The sequence below is a fragment of the Haliotis rufescens genome, unplaced genomic scaffold, assembly GCF_023055435.1.
Source record: "Haliotis rufescens isolate VD_foot unplaced genomic scaffold, xgHalRufe1.0.p SCAF_62, whole genome shotgun sequence".
In the NCBI taxonomy this organism is placed as follows: Eukaryota; Metazoa; Mollusca; class Gastropoda; order Lepetellida; family Haliotidae; genus Haliotis; species Haliotis rufescens.
The window spans coordinates 372,851-392,131 of record NW_025964353.1 but is presented as its reverse complement, the minus strand read 5'-3'; the positions used below and the strand labels follow the sequence as shown (position 1 = coordinate 392,131).

The 19,281-nt window shown below is 40.6% G+C and overlaps 1 protein-coding gene across 1 annotated transcript; it reads left to right on the top strand.

The window, feature by feature from the left end:
- The first annotated feature begins 1,055 nt into the window (after window positions 1-1,055).
- On the top strand, window positions 1,056-18,227 carry LOC124113999 (aplysianin-A-like). The gene is made up of 8 exons (XM_046474511.2): window positions 1,056-1,279; window positions 12,365-12,485; window positions 13,596-13,643; window positions 14,494-14,893; window positions 15,323-15,427; window positions 15,681-15,908; window positions 16,119-16,233; window positions 17,252-18,227. The coding sequence occupies exons 2-8, from the start codon at window positions 12,374-12,376 to the stop codon at window positions 17,930-17,932; spliced, it is 1,689 nt and encodes a 562-aa protein (XP_046330467.2). The 5' UTR covers window positions 1,056-1,279; window positions 12,365-12,373; the 3' UTR covers window positions 17,933-18,227.
- Window positions 18,228-19,281: the final 1,054 nt, after the last annotated feature.

Genomic DNA, 19,281 nt, shown 5'->3' with positions numbered 1-19,281 from the left:
ACCCCGCCTCAATTCGGCCAACTGTCATGCCAATATCGCATTCTGTATGACCGTCTTTTTAAATGCTGATTTCGTTGAGATTTTGATCTTGTCAACACAATTTACTTCATGAATCTATCGTTTTTGGTTTTTAAACTACAGTAAGGTTTCTCTTGGCTGCCAGCTGAGATTAAACAACCCCTGCTATTTTGATCATGATGTGTGAAAACCTGTAGGCTGGTTCCAAATTTAGGACACAGAAACATGAACCTGTGCTATTTTCTGAAATAGTAAGTCATTGTCGATAACCAAAGATAAGAATCATGAAATTTCAGAAAGTGATATTCATAATATTGGCGGACATGTCATTGTGAGTATGATTGACCAAATTGGTACGTGACTTTATTTTCCTTCGCAGGCTAATGTTTCACGCCATGGTCTCACAGTAATCATCAGAACAAAACATCTGGTCTGGCAGACATGACATCGACCAATCAAAGGGCTGCTTTCCGACACACACCTATTCTGTACGGGTCTGATGTCGGACAGTTGTGCCAAGTTGGTTTCAAAGTGGCGAGTTGACCGGCTATTGATGATGAAAATTGTCTTTGGGGCTTCCAGGCCTCCTTCAGACAGGTGCTTGTGGCTAAGGCTCATCGCCATATCAAGCGTATCAAGTCGCGTCTTTCGCGTACCAACATCACACGAGGCCGTCCAGACCTTCGGCTGTCCCTTACCTCATTAGTTTGCCGATGTTTCTGTGTCACTCTGCTTTTAACCGAATTGTGGTAACCGAAGTGATGACCAACATATATTCGCCACGGTTCTTAGTCAGATAATCTCCTACGAGCCATGTTATAAAGGAATTAAGACTTTAGTTCAGAATAGATTTCAAATTGTGATTGTATTTAGCGTCGACTGACGGTTTTAGACAAATCGTGTGTGCCTTGGAAAATCAACAAGCATTGCACAATCACTCAAGCATAACTCTTAGCCCTTCCATAGCTCTGGGTAAGTGAAACTGAACAGTAGCCACCGGCCTGTGACCCCTCGTCTGTATCAAACCCAGGCCTACTTCCCAAACAATACAATGACAGGGTAGTACCAGGTTTAAAGTATACTTGTATACTTGTTTTGTTTTCAATGATCCATGACTTTGGCCGCAACCACTTTAAAATGATTTAAATGTGAATACCCCTACTCGTTGATGAGACTATCCATACAGCTGCTACACAGAACACGTTCAGTTCTTAGCCGGGCAGTGTTGAGAAACTTACCACAGGCGAATAGGCGATCTACTGTGAGTATTCACTATTCAGATTATTTGATGCAAGAACTTATACAGATTCAGAGAGAGAGAGAGAGAGAGAGAGAGAGAGAGAGAGAGAGAGAGAGAGAGAGAGTGAAAAGTCTGGTCATTGCGGTGTCTGACATCTCGTTTCTGAAAAGTCCGTGGTGATGGATAGTGGGGCCATCCAAGGCCATGATCCAAGGACAAACAGAGAAAGTCACCTCGCGTGCAGACCTATAATCTAAACCGGAAAATAACACCCGATAAAAATGATATGACGAATGGACGAACTGGAACATTCCGACATTGAAACCCTATGCGATTCATACCACTGTAGTCAGGATGTATGCTTCACGCACATCTAGCAAATGGCACTGTATGTGCAGCAAACGCCCATTGCATAATACAATTTTTTTTTAATTATCTGATTCGAAACATTACAATCACCTCGATAGTAACTCCCTGATAGTAGATAGATAGTTAATAGTCTGTATGGGCAAGATACTGAGTTTGAATCCCGGTGTTCGTGCATTGACGTGACTCAACATTCGGTCGCACATTCAGCGTGCCTGAGTTTCGTGATAAATTATGCCTGACATCATTCAGTTAGATACGTTATTGTTTGCATGTCAATTTAAGCAACTGCCCTTTTCAAGTACATTTCCAATCTGACAACGCATCATGATATTTAAAAGTTAAAATGAATTTGCGTACACATGCCTGATTAAGTGACCTGCAGAAACAGGTCCAAGGCGCAACACGTTGTGCTGATATGTATTCCCCTAACCGTGTCAGCTTCTGACGGACAGTATTTAATATTATCTGCCGAACCATATTAATAACAAATGCATTAGAGCTCACTAAATGTTATCAGATATTTTGCTTCCTATTGCGTCTCCTGAGAAAAGGAAGTTGAAAAATAGTTGCTTTAAATTGAATTTTCCAACACTTTGAGGGATGTACCAATGTGAATTGGTATCTCCCAGCTGACAATGTTTGAAATCTCAGTGAAAGTGAGTGAGTGAGTGATTCCGACTTGAAAATAAAGAAGAGGTTGTCCCAATCTCTCTACCGGCATAATATGTGATTCCTACTTGAAAATAAAGTAGCGGTGTGTCTATCTCTTTACAAGTATTATATGTGATTCTTACTTGAAAAAGAAGAAGAGGTTGTCCCAATCTCTCTACAGGCATAATATGTGATTCTTACTTGAAAATAAAGACGGGGTGTGTCTATCTCTTTACAAGTATTATATGTGATTCTTACTTGAAAAAAGAAGAAGAGGTTGTCCCAATCTCTCTACAGGCATAATATGTGATTCCTACTTGAAAATAAAGTAGAGGTGTGTCTGTCTCTTTACAAGTATTATATGTGATTCTTACTTGAAAAAAAGAAGAGGTTGTCCCAATCTCTCTACAGGCATAATATGTGATTCGTACGTGATTTAACGCAAACATTTGTCCAGCACTTGACCTAGTTCTTCGTGTCACAAACACATTTTATCGCATTTGCCACACAACAAAACGATTTTGTGTTTAATGTTGAGGGGACTCTTTACCCGCATGGCTTCGTGGCGGCTGTGATAATCTCTAAACATCTCACCGAGACGCGTGAAATGATGCATGTTGTGATGTATGGCTATATCCCTGACTATATACAGTTCCGCAGCATTTGATAAGAAAGCATTTCGGAAGGGAAGTATCGAGCACAAGCATACTGAGGTCCATGGTACTAAACGGCCACCTGACCTGTATTCAGTCATCATATCACTGTGGAAATACACAGCCTTACTGCCGAGTCATGTATGTGTCATGTTCACCATACGGCTGAATAAGACTTGATCTAATCGCATCAATTGTTCATTCTATAAACATGTTATACATCAACGAGAGGACCAGTATCCTGGAACCTATGACACATATACCCATAACGCATCTGTTTACTACCCGCCTACGATGTCATATTTACATGCATATATGGATCACATTATCAGATTCAGATCCAGATTCATTTTATTTACTCAAAACCATCCAAGGTTGAACAAGGGTACAATATATAATTAACATTAGATAACTACATATAGAACAATTTAAGACATTGTATTCACACATTGCATTTTAAATTAACATTAGGATAAAGGGTTTTAGAACTAATTCATTAGTATAGAGTAAAATTTACATAAATATTGTAAGTGTTTAATGCTGTTGTTGGAAAATAGTCTAGCCAATTTATGGGCATTGGGGAACGAATAATAATATTCATGGATGTATTGAGAGCCATAACATATTCACATTTAATAAATAATGATATCGGGGGTACATAGAAGGCATGTTCGTTCTTCTCAAGCGAGTTTTTTTTTTCATCTAGCGGTTTCTACCGGACAACTATGATTACAAGTTCTAAATCTTACTTAGATATGTTTTGGTTAAGTGAGTGGTATTTTTACACAGGAGAGCTCAATTTCGATATACTTAGATTGCCTTGAGAACTAGATATGATATTGCATCGCCACTCTTCAAGAAACTGGTCCTTTAAAGTATCTTCGACACGGTTTGTAAGTCACTAAGTCGTAACTGAATAAGGATTATACATCACGGAACATAAATCACAACACTACAATATATTAGTTATACATTCTAACCACTTGTTATGATTTCCACTAGTTCTTGAATCATGATAAATATATTGATAAACTAAGTGTGAGAACTTCTAGTTGGTGTTTTATGGCAGACATTTATTATTCTCAGATATACCTTTAAACGAAGTAACATTCTCCCACTTACGCCTTAAATCATGAAGTTTGGGGTACTGTGCCTAATTCTTATTGGTATTTTGAAAAAATTATATTGTAATGTCTCAATGATTTCGAAATGCTCATAACCCCATGTTTCGCAGTCATATGGGATTCCAATACACCGAAGGCTGAAAACAAACAGTCGAGTGGAAGATGGATACATCGTGCTTTTTGGAGCAAGGAAAACATCGCGTTTGAACAATCTTCTGACAAACATTTGCACTTAATAGACGCCGGTTTCTATGAAGCGTAATTCCCATGTTGTTGTAATCACTGACGACTTCATTTTCACCGCATACACATTTCACAATTTTACCTTTCGAAGCCCAAGACCCAAATATAACAATTTTACTCTCAACACTGTTAACTGATAATTCAATCTAATGCGGTAAATATGCATTGTGTGGACTCCCATGAGGAATCAGGACTCTCACCGAAAAGAACAGTATCAGCAGTGTAAAGCAGAAGTAATTATTTAACATACAGAAAAGTAATATCACCGTCAACTCGTAAACTGCAGCCATTACACTGCTGTTCATTTAGAAATGTCTCATGATCATTTTCATAAACTGAGAACAGTAATGGGGATAATATTCCCCCTTGTCGTACGCCAACATAACTCGGGAAAGGATCTGACGTATTACTGCTAACCAAAACACGTGATGTGTATTTGAGTACATATTGTTTACCAGTTTTAAACTTCTTCCGTTAATGCCATTATAAAGCAATATCTTCCATAGCCCGAGTCTTCATATAAAGGCTTTTGTGAAGTCCAAAAATAAGCAGTATAATTTTCTTTTAGAGTTTTTAATTAAGTGTATCAACGTATTGATAATGAAAATAATATCGATGGCTGATAACTGTTTTGTAAAGCCTGTTTGCGATGGGTTAAGGGTATTATTACATTCTAGGATGTTTTCAAGTGGATTTTTTAAAATACTCGTAAAAGGTTTGCCAAAGCAGATCAGAATTGTAATGGGTCTGTATGAGTTTTGATCAAGGGCATCACTTTTGTTTCTTACAATTCGGTTTAATTACGCCTTCTAGCCATGCTTCAGGGATTCCATCAGACGTGTCACGTTATCCAATAAACTTTCAGATTCGATCAGATATTCATTTTCAATATATTCAATACTTGCTGCTTTGATGCGTTTTAGTCGTTTTATAGCTGACTGCAATTCTTCGACTTTGATGTGGTTATTGTAAATATCTGTACTATTATGACTGTCAGCATGAAGATCGTCTTCATTGTCAGTAAATCTATTATCAGATTGATAATTTAGATATTTTTTGTTAAAATAAACTATAAACAACATCAAGGTTCACTTCTTTAACCCTCTTTCATGAGCTTAGGGGGTTAATATTTTTCCAAATTCCTCAGGAGAATGTTTTTCTTTTTATGTTTTGATATATGTTTATTCATGGTTTTTTTTGTAAATCTTCACTTGCTATTTGTAATTCTGCTCACTAGCTTTTGTTTGTACTCTCTTATATTGACGTTTTGCCTTTTATAAGATTTACCTTTTTGTGAACATCCTGAAGTATTGAGTACAGAGGGCTATTCTCATCTGTCTTACAGGTAAGTACCACAGATTTCTTTCCTTTCATTTCAGGGTCACCAGCTGCCACGAAGTATTCAGAAGCAGAGTCTGGCGATGGAATCTCCTTTTCCCAAAGGATGTCTGGGCCACTTAACCACTTGGATGTCAACAGTTTGTTGACGGTTAACCCTTTGGATGCACAATCAGCAGGGTTGTCAGATGAACTTACATGATGCCACTGTTCAGGTGACGTTTTGTCTCTGATCTGTTGGATACGATTGGCTACGTTCTCATGAAATCTTCGAGAGTCATTTGAGATGTAGCCCAACACTATTTGACTGTCAGTCCAGTAGAAGGTCTGCACTTCGCCGAGATCTCATTCAAGAATTGTCCAACTTTGACTGATGTAAGTGCAGCAGTTAGTTCCAATCTCGGAACGGTGACGGATTTGATTGGCGCAACCCGTGCCTTACCCATTAGCAGAGAACAATGTACCTGTTCATGTTCATTCATTAATCGGAGGTAGGAGCACTGTCCATAACCGGTCATACTTGCGTCAGAGAAGTGATGCAATTCTGTCGCAACAACATTCCTAAAGTCACGTGGTTTCACACATCTTGGAATTCTCAAATCATGAAGTGATTTCAAGTCTGTTTTCCAAGAATTCCATGCCTTGAGGATACCATCAGATACCGGAGTGTCCCAATCATACTGATCCTTACACAACTCCTGAAGAATCGCTTTACCTCGGAGAATAACTGGGGCTAGTAGTCCAATCGGATCAAAGGTGGAACTAACTATTGACAATATTGTGCGTCTTGTGACAACTTTGTCCTGGTGACTGTCAAGTTGTATCTGAAACATGAAAAAGTCCGACTCTGCACACCACTGTACGCCTAAAGCTCTGTCTGTTGACAAGGCGTCACAATCAATCTCAATGTCCTGAACACTACTTACATGATCCACAGGCGGTATAGCTGACATGACCTCCTTAGAGTTGGAGATGAACTTATGTAAATGAAGGCCTTTCATTGCACATACACTCCTGCCTTCATTAATGAGTGTCACTGCATCACAGGGTGTAGGGACAGAGCACAATCCGTCGTCGACATAGAAGTCGTTCTTGATGAACTGTGCTGTGACTGAACTTATGTCTGTCACATGGTCTGCCAATGTTTGCTTTAGTGCAAAGTTGGCACAACCTTGGCTTGACACAGCGCCGAAAAGATGCACTTTTATTCGGAATTCGAAGGAACCTTAGATAGTCCCTGTGTTCCTCGTTGACAAAGAACTGGCGAAACATTTATTTCACATCACACATCAACGCAACAGAGCACGCCTAACAGATTATTGGTTAAGTCGGGTCCTCTCAGGAGACAGTCATTTAAGCACTTGCCATTACATCTGGCACTACAGTCGAAAACGACTTTGATTTTATTTGGCTTCTTAGGGTGATATACCCAATGGTGCCAAATATACCATCTGTCACATGCATGTAGTTCACCCACAGGAACTGTCCACCTTTAATCATGGCACTTAGGAAGGCGGAGTAGTCACTGTGAAACTTTGGATTTCTACGGAAACGTGATTTTAGTCCATCAAGTCTTTGAAATGCCATCCTCTTGTTATCTGGAAGCTCTGGTGTACCAGTCTTGAACGGAAGCGGCATTTCATAATGTCCTTCTGCTACATGAATGCCTTCTTCCATCTGTTTCATGAATATCCTATCATCAAGAGAGATGTTGGAAGCATTGTAGTCATTCTCATTTGGAACAAACTGCTCCTTCACAGATGTTCTGTGAGATAGATGAACTTCGGATGGCGGACGTAGCTTGAGCGGAATTTCACAAAATTGAAAGATGTCCTGGCTTGAGACATCCAAAGCACACTTGGCTGCCTATGAGGAACTGTTTTCTTTCAATCAAGGGTTTAGACAACAATGTCTCACAATCATCAAGCTTGTGATGACCTTTACAGAAAACGCAAGTTTCAAATTTCACATTTTATTTCTTGTCTAATTTACCTGTGGCAGTGCTTAGAGATGAATCTTTCAGATTTTTGTCGAACACTGTACCATGTGGTCGTTTAGCTGTCTGATGCTGTGACGATGCAAGGGGCTTCCGGGGCGTGTTCTCATGTTTCAATTCCAAGGGAAAAGAAGTGACAGAATCACACGTTATTTCTGCTTCCTTAGCAATGAAAGTAACAAATGTCTGTTCCCTATATTCGGCGACTTTGCAACAATTGAGGAGCCAATCAGGTAGCTTCTGAATAAGCTTACGATTTTCACGTTCATCATTTAGGATATCTAGTGATCTGACGCTTGACATTGCTGTTTCACACTGTCTGAGAAAGTCTGCAAACTTACGTGATGCATTACCATCCATGAATCTAGACGGTCAGGAAACGCACCTCCAATTATGAAATGGTTTCCAAAACGTTCATCAAGCAATTTTATCGCCTCACTGAATGCATCCTCTGACGATAAAGAAAATTTTTTTTTTCACCTTCAGGAATACCTCGCCTCCCTATGAGGACATTTAATGCACTTTTCCATTTTGGGTACATTAGAGGGTCCCCAGAGAAATTTCCTGGCTCTGGTGGAGGTAAACGCCCAATGTTTAGTGCAGCTTCTAATTGTGCCATAGCTGAAGCAGCAATTTTGGTCTACAGTTTTGACACATTCGACATTTTTGAAGACTTACTCTTTACAGATTTACATGATTCGTTGTCAGCGAATTTCCGTTCACTCAAATTCAAGTTCACAGAGTTTATCACTCACGGATTTAATTAAATCAAAATGTTTCGATTCAATCTCGTCAAAATTTGCAAGCACATGTTCTTCAGAATAATTGAAGTCAGTTAGTTTCCCATGTTCACTACACACAATTGCCATACGGTCTTCTAAACAAACACGTCTTGAACGCAGTTCAGATATGTCCACACTGTCAGATACTAACTTCATGACGCTACTCGCCTGCCGACCCCATGCAGATAGTGCAGATTTGAAACGTTAAAACACATAGTTCAATCTTATAACCAGTGTATTCTTGTGTAGGTTTAGCCGCACGGCTGCTTAAATCATGATTACAATTGTTCATATTGTCAATATTCATATCCATGCTGACACTATTGAAATTCAACTTACTCCCGGTAAAACTTCTTATCACTCAATCGATGTTTTACTATAATGTTTTCTGAAACTCTGAACGAAGAAACTGAGTATTCATAATGTTTATTTTACAGAATTTCTAACATAGAGAAACTCACAGTTGTCCAATCCCCTGACATCCGTAAAACATCTTGATGGAATGCGGATAGACAAAGGCCTTTCTCACCGGAAAGCATGGGGTCTAAAGAACTCTTTTTCAATCCCAAGTCATACAATATAGTCACTGCTTTTAAGGAGAGCCACATGTATAAGAACTCTTTCAAGGCCAACCAATTAACACCTGATCTTCTTTAATGATTTTGCCTCTGGTGAAGGTAAATTGCATATCCATCTACATAAGCTGTCTGTTTTTGTGTCTTGAAATGCTAAGATATCTTAGCTGTTCATAAGGCTACTGAACTCTGTATATTCGGTCTTTTTAAATCACAAACATTTAGTTCAACGAAATGCACTAAATTATCACAATGAAAATAATTTTAAGTTATTCTTGTTTTCAGTGTTAGTACTATAAGTTGTATCAGTACCTCGGTGCGGGATATACAACCTAACGTGGGACGCATAAAACCACACGTGCACATTGTGATACAGCTCCGACGAATTCATCTCAAGGTTAACTTGTGCTATGTTATGTCGCGTTCATTGACTCGGGAGAAGCGTGCGGCTGTTTGCTTCGAAGCCAGGGATAGGGGATTTATTTTCCCGCTCAGTAATCCACGCAACAATCACGTACAAAATCACAGTATGGAGATTCACAGTAACCCCACACGCAACAATCACGTACAAAATCACAGTATGAAGATACACATTAATCCCACACGCAACAATCACATACCAAATCACAGTATGAAGATACACAGTAATCCCACACGCAACAATCACATACCAAATCACAGTATGAAGATTCACAGTAATCCCACACGCAACAATCACATACTAAATCACAGTATGAAGATTCACAGTAATCCCACACGCAACAATCACATACTAAATCACAGTATGAAGATACACAGTAATCCCACACGCAACAATCACATACCAAATCACAGTATGAAGATACACAGTAATCCCACACGCAACAATCACATACCAAATCACAGTATGAAGATGCACAGTAATCCCACACGCAACAATCACATACTAAATCACAGTATGAAGATTCACAGTAATCCCACACGCAACAATCACATACTAAATCACAGTATGAAGATGCACAGTAATCCTACACGCAACAATCACATACTAAATCACAGTATGAAGATGCACAGTGATCCCACACGCAACAATCACATACTAAATCACAGTATGAAGATTCACAGTAATCCCACACGCAACAATCACATACTAAATCACAGTATGAAGATTCACAGTAATCCCACTCGCAACAATCACATACCAAATCACAGTATGAAGATGCACAGTAATCCCACACGCAACAATCACATACTAAATCACAGTATGAAGATTCACAGTAATCCCACACGCAACAATCACATACCAAATCACAGTATGAAGATGCACAGTAATCCCACATGCAACAATCACATACTAAATCACAGTATGGAGATTCACAGTAATCCCACACGCAACAATCACATACCAAATCACAGTATGAAGATACACAGTAATCCCACACGCAACAATCACATACCAAATCACAGTATGAAGATGCACAGTGATCCCACACGCAACAATCACATACCAAATCACTGTATGAAGATGCACAGTAATCCCACACGCAACAATCACATACTAAATCACAGTATGGAGATTCACAGTAATCCCACACGCAACAATCACATACTAAATCACAGTATGAAGATACACATTAATCCCACTCGCAACAATCACATACCAAATCACAGTATGAAGATGCACAGTAATCCCACACGCAACAATCACATACTAAATCACAGTATGAAGATTCACAGTAATCCCACACGCAACAATCACATACTGAATCACAGTATGAAGATACACAGTAATCCCACACGCAACAATCACATACCAAATCACAGTATGAAGATGCACAGTAATCCCACACGCAACAATCACATACTAAATCACAGTATGAAGATTCACAGTAATCCCACACGCAACAATCACATACCAAATCACAGTATGAAGATGCACAGTAATCCCACACGCAACAATCACATACTAAATCACAGTATGAAGATTCACAGTAATCCCACACGCAACAATCACATACCAAATCACAGTATGAAGATGCACAGTAATCCCACACGCAACAATCACATACTAAATCACAGTATGAAGATGCACAGTGATCCCACATGCAACAATCACATACTAAATCACAGTATGAAGATGCACAGTGATCCCACATGCAACAATCACATACTAAATCACAGTATGGAGATTCACAGTAATCCCACACGCAACAATCACATACCAAATCACAGTATGAAGATACACAGTAATCCCACACGCAACAATCACATACCAAATCACTGTATGAAGATGCACAGTAATCCCACACGCAACAATCACATTCTAAATCACAGTATGGAGATTCACAGTAATCCCACACGCAACAATCACATACCAAATCACAGTATGAAGATACACATTAATCCCACACGCAACAATCACATACCAAATCACAGTATGAAGATGCACAGTAATCCCACACGCAACAATCACATACTTAATCACAGTATGAAGATTCACAGTAATCCCACACGCAACAATCACATACTAAATCACAGTATGAAGATACACAGTAATCCCACACGCAACAATCACATACCAAATCACAATATGAAGATTCACAGTAATCCCACACGCAACAATCACATACTAAATCACAGTATGAAGATGCACAGTGATCCCACACGCAACAATCACATACAAAATCACAGTATGAAGATACACAGTAATCCCGCACACAACAATCACATACTAAATCACAGTATGAAGATTCACAGTAATCCGACACGCAACAATCACATACTAAATCACAGTATGAAGATTCACAGTAATCCCACACGCAACAATCACATACTAAATCACAGTATGAAGATTCACAGTAATCCCACACGCAACAATCACATACCAAATCACAGTATGAAGATACACAGTAATCCCACACACAACAATCACATACTAAATCACAGTATGAAGATGCACAGTAATCCCACACGCAACAATCACGTACCAAATCACAGTATGAAGATGCACAGTAATCCAACACGCAACAATCACTTACCAAACCAAAGCATGAAGATGCACAGTAATCCCACACGCAACAATCACATACCAAATCACAGTATCAAAATGCACAGTAATCCCACACGCAACAATCACATACTAAGTCACAGTATCAAAATGCACAGTAATCCCACACGCAACAATCACATACCAAATCACAGTATGAAGATGCACAGTAATCCCAAACACACAACGCCAAGTTCACATCATCCATATTACAATTTCCATATCCATTCTTTGTATATATTATTACAAGTGAACATAACATTGGCATTGTTCATCACTGTTGACTGATTCTTTGTGTCTGATGATTTGAAAATACCTATTCAGCACTGTGTCATGCTATCTTTATCTAGCCGTGAACAATGAAGGAGTCTTTCCTGGAGCGACGTTGTGGGTCATGTCGGGTGCTGACAGTTATCATGCTGGCCGTACTTGCAGTCATCATAGTTTTCGCCGCCACCCTTATAGCGACGTGTAAGTATCCCTTCAATTACCATAGCAACATATGCCACCCTTATGGCGACGTGGTAGTATCCCTTCAATCACCATAGCAACATTTGCCACCCTCATAGCGACGTGTGAGTATCCCTTCAATCACCATAGCAACATATGCCACCCTCAAAGCGATGAGTGCGTATCCCTTCAATCACCATAGCAACATAAGCCATCCTTATAGCGACGTCTAAGTATCCCTTCAATCACCATAGCAACATTTGCCACCATAATAGTGACGTGTAAGTATCCCTTTAGTCACCATAGCAACCTTTGCCACACTTATAGTGACGTGTAAGTATCACTTAAGTCACCGTAGCAAGGGTCGGTCGGGAAGCCTGGTGGTTGAAGCGTTCGCTCGTCACGCCGAAGACCCGGGTTCGTTTCCCGACATGGGTACAATGTGTGAAGCCCATTTCTGGTGACCCCCGCCGTGATATTGCTGGAATATTGCTAAAAGCGGCGTAAAACCATACTCACTCACTCACTCGCCATAGCAACCTATGCCATCCTAATAGTGACGTGTGAGTATCCTTTTAGTCATCATAGTTCAGACCGCCACACTTATGGCGACATTCTTAACTCTGATCATTGCAGCCACTGCCAGCATTAACGCGATATCCTACTTCTGTTCTTTGTAATCACCTCTGGACGTATAACGTTACCTGTAAGTGACGTTAGTGAAAAGAGTTGGAAAATATCTGTCGACGCCCAGTTGACCGTTCACATGTTTTGCAAATCCTGCAGTTGACCGAAATATGCACGACAGCCGCCATGTTTACGAAAAGGAGGTCGATTTCGTTACGCGATTTTGATTGAACTATGCATAGACTCGTTAGTCCAACCAAAATATAACTCCGCAAATCCATCCTAGTTCGACCAGGATGAATGCTGGACTTTTAAGGTCTCATTCCTCGGGAAGATCATCATAACCTAGTTCTAACAGGAACATATTTTGGATTCAGAAACATTCTTAAATATGTACCCTTCCCCTCAAACAGTACGACGGTGTGACTGAAGCTTGCTACGTGATACGTGGCTGGTGACGTTAAGGCATATTCTTCTATCAACTGTTTCATATTGTCTTCACAGTGACCCAAGGTTCAGCAATGACGACACATACCATGGGGTCTGATGAAGGTAAGACATCAACATCAGCGTTTAACAGCGCTTTAACACGTTTATGAGATAGTCGCAATCGCAATTTCTACTTTCAGATTTCTGAAGATTATGGACATGGTTTTGCGTTTTTTTTGTAAATGCAGGGTTTGGTGCCTCATATAACTGAGCCATCTGTATAAGTCTTGTATATTCTTTGCAATACAGGCGAGATCCGCGTAATACAAACTCTGCAATGATTGGTCTTATACAAAAGCGCATCCCCTCGCATTCTGTCTTTACAAAGATGGGGCTTAACGTCACGTTCAAGATTGCTGCACTCATGAAGCGACGATCACGCACGTGTGTGTGTGGCTGCTTGTACTAGACTCCGAGCCGACCAGTCCTGGTTTTATCTACTACATGCCGTGCGCCAGGCAGGGTAGCAACAAATACCATTTTTAACGTCTTGGTATGACGCGACCAAGGGATCGAACACCGACTCTCTCTACTAGACAACGGAGGTTTAAAAAGCTCTATATTAAGAATGTATTGTACAACTAGGCTACATTTTCAAAGAAGTTACAATGTATGGCTAACAACTTCTTTATTGTACTATTATAGCGACGTTTCGGTACAGGTCGTTAAACCGTTGTCAAGCAATACTGAGTGACATTCAGACACTCATTCCTGTTTTTGACAATAGTGTAAGGATCCATACTAAAACGTCGCTTTAATAGTATAATAACATTTGTGTCTACTTTGCCATCCATCAACTTCTAAGAATTGCCTATCAAACTATTAACAATTTCTTGCACTATAGCATTTACATACAGGTTAATTTATAACACGTTAATTATATACATGTTTTGAACGACTTCTTACAATTCAGTTTCCTCGGACGCCGACTGTCTGGACATCGCCGTGATCGGCGGCGGTATTGGGGGCGCCTACACCGGGTGGAGACTGAGGGACAGAGGTCTCTCTATCTCCGTGTTCGAGTACTCGGACCGAGTCGGGGGGAGACTCTTCACAACTGACTTTCCTGCAGCTACAGGGACGTACCTGGATTTCGGGGGGATGAGGTTTAGATCTGGAGCTCATCCAACGCTGAATAGAACAGCAACAGAGATTGGACTGAATATAATCCCATTTGAACTTGGATTTGGGAACCCGGATGAGACAGTATGGTTTAGTCGCGGAAAGCGAATGGTCATCAACGATATTCAGACCAATGACGTTCCTTACAATCTCAAGGACAATGAAAAGAAGGACCCTGGGACATTGCTCTGGTACAGTACAAATATAGTACAACTTTGTTAGCAATTATTGTGGCGAACCTGTAGCACAGAAATATGTGCGATTGCATTTTTTTTAATACTAGCATGTACAATATAGGTTCATCTTCTGTTTATGACATCAGGAAAAGATAGGGCCATTAATGTATGTGATAGATTAAGATTTTATAGACAGATTAAGAGTTGCAGCAGCGTCCAGACGGCTCTTCGCGAAGCAACAACCATCAGCAATATCGATCCTCGTCGGGTAACTCATCATGATGCGAAATTAATGTTAAGTTAATGACAAATCACAGAAATCTAGGCCAACATTTGATTGACATATTGTACGTAGGAACATATTGTAAGCTGAACATGCCAAAGATTTGTTTTGTATGATTTTTCAGAAAACTATCAACTAATGTTTACTATCTTGTTCTAAAGGAATATTTTCAACAACAACGTGAACTTCAGCGGCAACACATACCCCAGTCTAGATGAAATGTACTCCCTGACTACGTCGGATGGAACGCCGCTGTACAAAGTCTCGTAAGTACTTTTCCCTCTTTAGGTCCTCTATATCGTCGTGGATGCATGGATGGCACAGGGATCTAAAACGCCTCCTTTAGCTTTTCCAGAGTTGCGTCCCATATTCGTGTCAGGTTCCGCTGATCGTGGGTTCGATTTCCAGATCCCTCCGATTATGATCCTTGGTTTGTCAGAATTATGTTATGTGCATTAATCCAACACGCCGTGATAAACTGACCCTACTTACATGTGCATCTCTCTTTACACAATTCAGAGTTGACAACCTCCTTGGATCTGCAGCAAGTCATGAAGCCTACGACTACATATCTGATCTGAATGGGTGGGACATGGCTGTAGGGAGAATGGCAGCGCCCCACAGTGCCAAGTTTTTTATTCCTTTTCCCGGGAATACAGGCATAAGCGAAGGATATAAGACAATAGATGGAGGAATGCAGAAAGTGCCACAAACACTCATGAAGAAATTCTTGGAGGCAAGCTCGAGGTAAATAAGTTAACCAGTGCACATTTAACGTCACACTGCTGAACAACTAGCTGTTGGTGGAAAACTAAAAGTGGATTTGGGCGTCTCATTGTGATGAAATGACCCATCAGATTGGATTCATGATACTGAGAGCGCACCGGGAATGATATCATTTCCATAATATGTAGATGTATGCAGTGTAGTCTTTTATAGTTACATTTCTTTCCCCAGGCACAAGCTCCATCTGAACCACCACCTGGTGAAGATAGAGAAGAGACAGGCTGGAGGATACAACCTCGGGTTCAGAAAGACTCAGACAACAGACGGAATCACGACCCCAGTACAGGTGGGTTGATTTGGTTGTTTTTTTCTTATCTGTGGATACAGGCATATCTGCCTTCCGGGGAGTCGGATTTAATCTGAAACAATGTTGTTACAAGACTCCCTCCTATACCCGATCAGGCCGGGTTTTGTATTGAAGTGTTCCTCGAGGTTCTACACTGCGACAGTCTTTAGAACCTAGATAAAGTCGCGCATCGATTTGTAATGATATGATCGCATATATAAATAACGTCCTTCTGATGAAGCTGATCTATGTTTGAAGCAATGTTGTCACAATACTCTGTCCCATTCCACCAGACGATACACGGCGGCAGTCTTAAGAACCTAGATTTAGTCGTCGTGCATCGACTTGTCATGATATGATCGTACACCTAAACATCGGACTTTTCCCAGAAGAATGTAGTGTTACAGGACCCTCATTCATCACCACCAAACACATTTGACACTGACTTACTTATAACAAGCATAATCAGTTGATGTATTTTGGTAGGATTATAGCCTGCATGTCAAACCCTGCATCAGCCAGCCTAGTGTCAAAGACTATTATACACAATGGAAATGCCAGGTTCATTATGTGGCTCTAGTGTTAATGGCATGTGTGACTATGTTTTATTTACCAAATTAGGATATTTGAGAAACAATTCCCTTATTTTGTTAGAATGTATTGTTTCGATATTGTGAATAATATCCTGCCCCACACTGAAGCACATGTAGCAAGTGGCAAGTGGCTGAGTACGAAATGTGCCTCTGTTCACCCAGCAGTGAATGGGTACGCGGTAGGATGAGATGGCACGTGGCTGTTAATCCCCTGCTTACACACAGGCAGCTTGGGTTGTATACTCCCCAGGGAGCTGAGAGTGAAAATCGAGTGCACACTGATCCATTAACCGGTGTATAGTGTAAGCGCTATGAGCATCCACTTGGTGGATGGAATTTGGTGCATTATAAATGCACATATTATTATTATCATTATACTTTAAAGTGAATGAAGTTAGTATCATGTCGTGTTTTCCTCATCACAGACTGGTGACGGAGACGTGACGATGTGTGCGAGGAAGGTGGTGTTGGCTGCACAACAGAGTTGCATACAAGAGATTGATTTTCCCGCGTTCAAGACTCCAGAGATTATGCAGAATCTAGACTCTCTGATTGGAATGAAATCTGGTAGAATCTACCTCGCCTACAACACCAAGTGGTGGAAGACCGGCAACCCAGACATCACCCATACCAAGAGTGACCTACCCAACAGACAGACCTATGACTGGTCCACCGGCACCAACAACGTCTCCATCATCATGGCGTCCTACCACGACGGGGACTTGGCACACTACTGGCGAGAACTGAGTCAGTTCGGGACACCCATCCCTGGCAGTCTCCCGGGAGTGAATGCCGTTACCGACGTCGTCAAGAAGAGAGCTGAGAAGTACCTGAGCGCCATCTACAACGTCAGCCAATCAGACATCCCCGAGGCTGTTGGGGGCGCAATGATGTTGTGGGACAAATATCCTTTTAATTATGGCTGGAACCTATTTAAGCCTGGCGCTGACGAAAGAAAAGTTCGCGAAGTAATACCCAAACCATCCCCATCCGATGATGTGTACATCGTCAGCAACTCCTGGGCTCCTGATGACCTGCAAGGGTGGTCAGAAGGAGTGTTGAGAGCGGTTGATGGCGTCATCAATAAATATTTCAAGAATATGTAATAACTATACCTCAGATAATTAATCTTATATGACTAAATAACCAGATACAATACATACTATATTTCAAAGAGAGAGGTTTGAAGATTAATCAAGTATTTGTTCATGTCCAAGAATTGCTGATTATTGAATTTGTAAACTTACAATAATTTCTTTCTAACAAGGGGAACATAGGGACCCGACCATATAATATTCCGGGGAAGCCTTGGAGTTTTCTTGAGACAGAATAGGCTTTGATTAATCAAGTGTTTGTTCATACCCTATATAATATTTTTATTAAACAGTATTTTGTTCCTAACATCAGCGTACGGTTTTATTCTCTGAAAGGAGGGGCCAAGTACTTATTACTACACTCGACACATTATGTTGCAGAACATTCAGCATCTACAGTGAACGATTGATTTCTTTGGATAAAACCCGAGGGCAGCTAATTTGTGTCAGCATTTTCAGGAACAAGACGTATGCTTTAAATAAAAGGCTATAAGCCCGTAGATTGACATTTAGTCCCAGAAATAAATTTATCTTATTTGAAAATATACATCTCAGAATAAGAAAATATACTCCAAATGGAGCCTAGAAAAATACAGACGTGCCAAATAATTCTAGACTTGACTTGGACTCATGGGGCCTGGGAGACTAATAGGCCTGTAGTAGACATGATGTATTAACGACAGATGGCATCGTAGTTTGACCAAAGGAGACGTATGTGATACTCATCTGGAATACATCGTACAGATTTGGCATATCCTGACACACTCATCGTTCCAAACGTATCCAGAGTCGCAGTTTGGGAGCAATTCTTTGATACAATATTCCCAGTTGCATTGACCGTCATTTTTTGCATCAACATTCTATCCTTGTATTTCTTTGAAAGTCTATTATTAAAGAGTTATTGATTTCAACTGATATCTGAGGCCTTTATGTATGGGAGTATATATACACTGAAAGGCGGTCCCACAGGAAAGTTAAAGGTGGTGCCACAGGGAAGTTAAAGGGAAGTTATAGGGGACCTACAAGGAAGTTATAGGGGACCTACAGGGAAGTTAAAAGGAACCGTACAGGGAAGTGAAGGGATAAAGGCGGTCCCACGGGAAAGTTATAGGGGATCCCCCGACAGGAAAGTTAAAGGCTGTCCTTCAAGAAAGTTAAAGGTGGTGCCACAGGGAAGTTAAGGGGAAGTTATAGGGGACCTACAGGGAAGTTATAGAGGGACCCTACAAGGAAGTTATAGAGGCCTACAGGGAAGTTATAGGGGGACCACACGGCGAAGTTATAGTGTGTCCCACAGGGAAGTTATAGAGGGACCCTACAGGGAAGTTATAGGGGTCATACAGGGAAGTTATAGGGGGACC